At 36.7% G+C, this 6,000-nt stretch overlaps 1 protein-coding gene across 1 annotated transcript in view; it reads right to left on the bottom strand.

Moving 5' to 3' along the window:
• Positions 1-652: 652 nt before the first annotated feature.
• The window catches only part of LOC129560765 (uncharacterized), a 39,228-nt gene continuing 33,880 nt past the window's right edge, over positions 653-6,000 (bottom strand). Inside the window, exons 3-4 of the mRNA XM_088840467.1 lie at positions 1,970-2,032; positions 653-1,307 (exon numbers count right to left, since the gene is read on the bottom strand). Of these exons, the coding sequence (XP_088696593.1) occupies positions 1,262-1,307; positions 1,970-2,032 (109 nt within the window). The 3' untranslated portion in view covers positions 653-1,261. The remainder of the gene's footprint in view (positions 1,308-1,969; positions 2,033-6,000) is intronic.

Genomic DNA, 6,000 nt, shown 5'->3' with positions numbered 1-6,000 from the left:
TTGCTCTGGTGATTGTGTGGCTGACTCAGAGCTGCAGCTCACTGATTCTGCCCAGCATCTCTAGAGAGTATCATAGGTCAGGCATATCACTGACTCAGGAAAAGAGAAAAACTCAAAATTCAAAGTATAGTTTCTACTGAATGTGTGTAACTCCCCATCGTCATAATGTCTAGAGATTGTAAGCTGAACCATCAAAAGTCAGGGACCAACTATATATGTTTAAAGTAGTTCCTTAAAGGATAGTTGCAACATGCAATCTGAAATCATATTAATTAAACTTTTCATTGTGCATTAAAATTCATTGGTCTGTTTTGAAATTTGAATGGATCAGTTGCCACTGAATGATTTTGTAACTTCATGCATTGGTTATTTACTAACTAGTTTATGAAGATTTTTCAAATGTGACACATTTTATTAGACAATATAAAAATATCACATTTGTTCTGATCTCATCAGAAAGTCTTTAAATACTGGGAAGTCATCAAGCTCATGGTGATGGATAAAAATTCTCCAAAATTCTAATTTTCACTTAGAAGTTTAGCTTTTATTGGCATCATTTAATACTTCTTTTGAAATGAAATGTTCACTTTTCTCATTTTTTGAGGAAATATTTGCCAAACATCAAGTCTGATAATCATTGTTTGTCAACCAGTCGTTTTTCCAATTATTAAAAAAAAACTTTATTACAGTATAGTTGCTTTACAATTTTGTATTAGTTTCTACTTACAACAAAGTGAATCAGCTAAACATACACATATGTGCTGTGCTGTGCTTAGTCGTTCAGTCGTGTCCGACTCTTTGCGACCCCATGAATCACAGCATGCCAGGCCTCCCTGTCCATCACCAACTCCCAGAGTGCACTCAAACTCATGTCCATCGAGTCGGTGATACCATCCAGCCATCTCATTCTCTGTCGTCCCCTTCTCCTCCTGCCTCCAATCCGTCCCAGCATCAGAGTCTTTTCTAGTGAGTCAACTCGTTGCATGAGGTGCCAAAGTATTAGAGTTTCAGCTTTGGCATCAGTCCTTCCAATGAACACCCAGGATTGATCTCCTTTAGAATGGACTGGTTGGATCTCCTTTCAGTCCAAGGGACTCTCAAGAGTCTTCTCCAGCACCATAGTTCAAAAGCAAATACATAATAGCCTTCCAAATTTCAAAAATATAAAGTTTTCATAAAAATTTTGTAATATAAGCTTCTGGTTCAAGATGGCGGAATAGAAGGACATGCACTCATCTCCTCTTGTGTGAGCACCAAAATTTCAGCTAGCTGTTGAACAGCCATTGACAGGAGGATGCTGAAACCAACTAAAAAAAAAAGATACTCCATGTCCAAAGACAAAGAAGCAGCTACAGTGAGATGGTAGGAGGCGGGTGCAATCACGATAAAATCAAATCCCATACCCACCAAGTGGGGGACCCACAGACTGGAAAACAATAATACAAAACAAGTTCTTTCACAATTCTGAAGGTTCTGAGCTCCATGTGAGGCTTCCTAGCCTGGAGATCCGACAAAGGAACTGGGGATCCCCAGGGAATCTTGTCTTGAAGGCCAGAGGGATTTGATTATAGGACTTCCAGAGGACTGGGGGAAATTGAGACTTCAGTCTTGGAGGGCACAAACAAAATTTTGTGTCCTCAGAGGAGGGAAGCAGTGACCCCACAGGAGACTGAACCAAAACTACTTGCTAGTGTTGAAGGGCCTCCTGTGGAGGTGTGGGTTGGCAGGGGCTCACCAGAGGGATGGGGGCACTGGAAGGTCCCCTTGGCATGAACCCTCTTGGACTTCACCATTAACCCGACCATAGAGCCTATAGACCCCACGGTCAAACAACTACAAGGGAGGGAGTGCAACCCCACCCACCAAACAGACAATTAGATTAAATCTTCACTGAGCAAGGCCTTACCCATCAGAGCAAGCCCCAGTTTTTCCCATCACCAGTTCCTCCCATCAAGAAGTTTGCACAAACCTTTTAGCCTCGTCCATCAGAGGGCAGACAGAAGAAGCAAGAAGAACCACAGTCTCACAGCAGCTAAAACAAAAACCATATTAGAGAAAGTTAATCATGATGAAAAAGCAGAAAGTTATGTCCCAGATAAAGGGACAAGATAAAACCCCAGAAAAGCAATCAAATGAATGGAGATAGGTAATCTTCCAGAAAAAAGAATCTCAGAATAATGATAGTGAAGATGATCCAGGATCTTGGGAAAAGAATGGAGGCAAAGATTGAGAAGAGGCAAGAAATGTTTACCAAAGACCTACAAGAAATAAGAAAAAACAAACAAACAGAGATGAATAATACACTAGAAGGAATCAATAGCAGAAAAACTGAGGCAGAAGAATGGATAAATGACCTGGAGGACAGAATGGTGGAAATCACTGCCACAAAACAGAATATAGAAAAAATGATGAAAAGAAATAAAGACAGCATAAGAGATCTCTGGGGCAACATTAAATACACCAACATTCACATTATAGTGGTCCCAGAAGGAGAAGAGACTAGAGAAAAGTCCTGAAAAAATATTTGAAGAGATGATAGTTGAAAACTTCCCTAATATGGGAAAGGAAATAATCGACCAAGTCCAGGAAGCACAAAGAGTCCCAGGTAGGATATACCCAAGGAGGAACACACTGAGACAAATAGTAATCAAACTGACAAAAATTAAAGACAAAGATAAAATAAATATTAAAAGAAACAAGGGAAAAATTACAAATAACATACAAGGGAACTCCCATCAGGCTATCAGCTGATTTTCCAACAGAAACTCTACAAGCCAGAAGGGAATGGCACGAAGTGGTGAAAGGGAAGAACCTGCAACCAAGAATACTCTATCCAGCAAGACTTTCATTCAGATTTGATGGAGAAATCAAAAGCTTTCCAGACAAGCAAAAGTTAAGAGTATTCAGTACCACCAAACCAGCTTTACAACAAATGCTAAAGGAACTTCTCTAGGCAGGAAACACAAGAGAAGGAAAAGACCTACAGAAAATAAACTCAGAAAATTAAGAAAATGGTAATAGGATCATACATATCAATAATTACCTTAAGTGTAAATGGATTCAGTGCACCAACCAAAAGTCATAGACTGGCTGGGTGAATGAAAACATGTACAGGTGCACAGTTCCACTTACCACATCACTCTGCTTGATGCCCCCCCCAGATTGTATGTAATTATTTTATATTGTATTTTATATTATATAATATGTACTATATTTATATTTAAATTATTTTATATAAGTTAGTCATGTTCCCATTATGGTTTGCAATTGTAATTACCTTTTATTTTTTGTCTGGCTATTGACTGTGAAAACTGATAAACATCTTTAACTATTGTGATTATGTAACTATTACTCACTTAATACCATTGTTTCATGATTGGTCAACAGAAAAATAATAGAACTTTATATTACCAAAATTAGGATCCAATAGAAAAACCTGTAATCACTTTTTAAAATCCAGATGCATATCAGAATTATCTTGAAATTTTTTGAAACTTATAAATGCTCAGATATTGCTTTTTTTCACCAGATCTGCAGATACGTTTCTAATGAGCAGTCATGTTTAAAAACAACTGGCTATATGATGATCTTTTACTTTTATCTAGTTTGTTTCACTTTTTCTACTTCATATTCAGTGCTCCCATTTCATTTAGTTTATATTCTCCAATTTCTAAATCTCTTCATTTTTTTTGATGTTCTTTCTCAAGCCTTTATCAAATGCAGTAGTAAAGCTTTTGAATACATATATATATGTATAATATATATATATCTTAGACAACTTATGAATTTTTGCCTAACAAAAAAAATTATGACATGTTGATTCCACTTGTTTGACTTAGTATGAATAGAATGCTAGATTTCTAATTAAAACATAGATATGCAACAAGCAACAAAGGTTTACTGTATAGCACAGGGAACTATAGTCAATATCTTGTAATAACCTATGATGGAAAATAAGTTCAAAAATTTTATATGTATATTTGTATAACTGAATCACCTTGCAATGCACCTGAAACACTGTAAGTCAACTATACTTCAATAAACTATATATATTTTTAAAAATTTTGTAATATAAAGGTGGGACTGGATAATTCAAATACTTGAGTGCATTATTATTGGTTCAGCAACTCTTTATTCTAAAAATAATTAGGCCTTAAAATTTAACAATTTTGAAGCATTTTATGAGAAAAAAGAAATCATTTAATCAAAAGTACATATTAATATCTATCTTTACATGGATCTGTGTAGACACTGCACAGATAAACAGATCTTGTCTTGAGTTTACAAACACTCCAGACATAAAGCGCATGAACAGGGCTAGTATTGAACATGTACATTAAATTAGTTTAATAATGCCAAATTGTAAAGAGATAACTACATGTTAGGTGTGTGTGTGTGTGTGTGTGTGTACTCAGTCACTCAGTCATGTCTGACTCTTTGCAGCCCCGTGGACTGAAGTCTGCCAGGGTCCTCTGTCCATGGAATTTTCCAGGCAAGAATACTGGGATTGAACCCAGATCTCTTATGTCTCCTGCACTTGCAGGTGGATTCTTTACCACTAGCACCACCTGGGAAGCCCTCATATTAGATGAGATATCATTAATGACTTAGTCCTCTAATACCAAATAGCGTTAAAAAAGATCTGACTAAATGGAGATCTAGCTCATGCATATAGATGGAGTGACCTGACAGAGTAAAGATGTCAACAATCTCTGAATTACTCTGCAACCCCAAACCAAATGTCAGTTGAAACAGACAAAAGATGAATAGAATAGATGTAAGAATAGATAAAGGAATAACAGGTATAGCAATACTATAAAGAGAACTCCTGAAATCAATAAGACTGAAAGCCCTAGAGAGATGGAAATATATATAAATAAATAACAAGTATATAGTATCAGTTAGTAGAGAAGAAAATCAAGAATGAGATATTATTTTACATGAACAAGACAGGGGAAGATTGCCCACTTCTGTAATGCTAAGTGTTGATGGGGAAATAAGAACTCTTTCACACCTGGACACTGCTGTCCTGGAGGACAATCTGGCACAGTAACTGCACTTGTACCAATTATCTATGATTATCCAACCACACCACTAAAGGAAAAAGGAAACAGAGAAACTTATAGAAATAGAAGCACATAAGGGAATATATTTTTCACAACATTGTGGAAGCAGGAAATTGGAAACAACTTTTTGTCTACCACTAGAGGAAAAAAGCTGTGGATGCACCCTCCTGAACATGACACAGCTGATAGAAACACCATAGCTCTTAAGAATATAATGTTTGGTGAAAATGGAAGAAAAAGAATGAAATCTATGTATGTAAACTCAAAATATACAGATAAAACTATAATTGAAAAAGACACATGTACCCCCAATGTTCATTGCAGCACTATTTATAATAGCTAGGACATAAAAGCAACCTAGATGTCCACCGACAGATGAATGAATAAAGAAGCTGTGGTACACATATACAATGGAATATTACTTGGCCATAAAAAGGGACATATTTGAGTCAGTGCTAATGAGGTGGATGAACCTACAGCTATTATACAGATGAAGTAAGTCAGAAAGAGATATACAAATAATATATGATATAAATATCATATATTAACACACATATATAGAATCAAGAAGGATGGTACTGATGAACCTATTTGCAGGGCAGCAATGGAGATGAAGACATAAAGGACAGACTTATGGACGGGGCTGGGGGAAGGAGAGGGTGGGATGAATGGAGAGAGTGTATGGAAGCACATACACTACCATATGTGAAACAGACAGTGGGAATTTGCTGTGACAACCTAGAGGGGTAGGATGGGGTGGGAGGTGGGAGAGAGGTTCAAGAGAGAGGGGATATATATGTAATTATGGCTGATTCATGTAGATGTATGGCAGAAATCAATGCAATACTGTAAAGCAATTATCCTCCAATTAAAAATAAATAAAATATATATACATGCTGCTGCTGCTGCTGCTAAGTCACTTCAGTCGTGTCTG

This window comes from Moschus berezovskii, chromosome 10 (genome assembly GCF_049115385.1).
Source record: "Moschus berezovskii isolate FMDL1 chromosome 10, NW_MosBer_1.0, whole genome shotgun sequence".
Taxonomy (NCBI): domain Eukaryota; kingdom Metazoa; phylum Chordata; class Mammalia; order Artiodactyla; family Moschidae; genus Moschus; species Moschus berezovskii.
The sequence above is the reverse complement of the archived record's forward strand: the minus strand, read 5'-3'. Positions and strand labels throughout refer to the sequence as shown.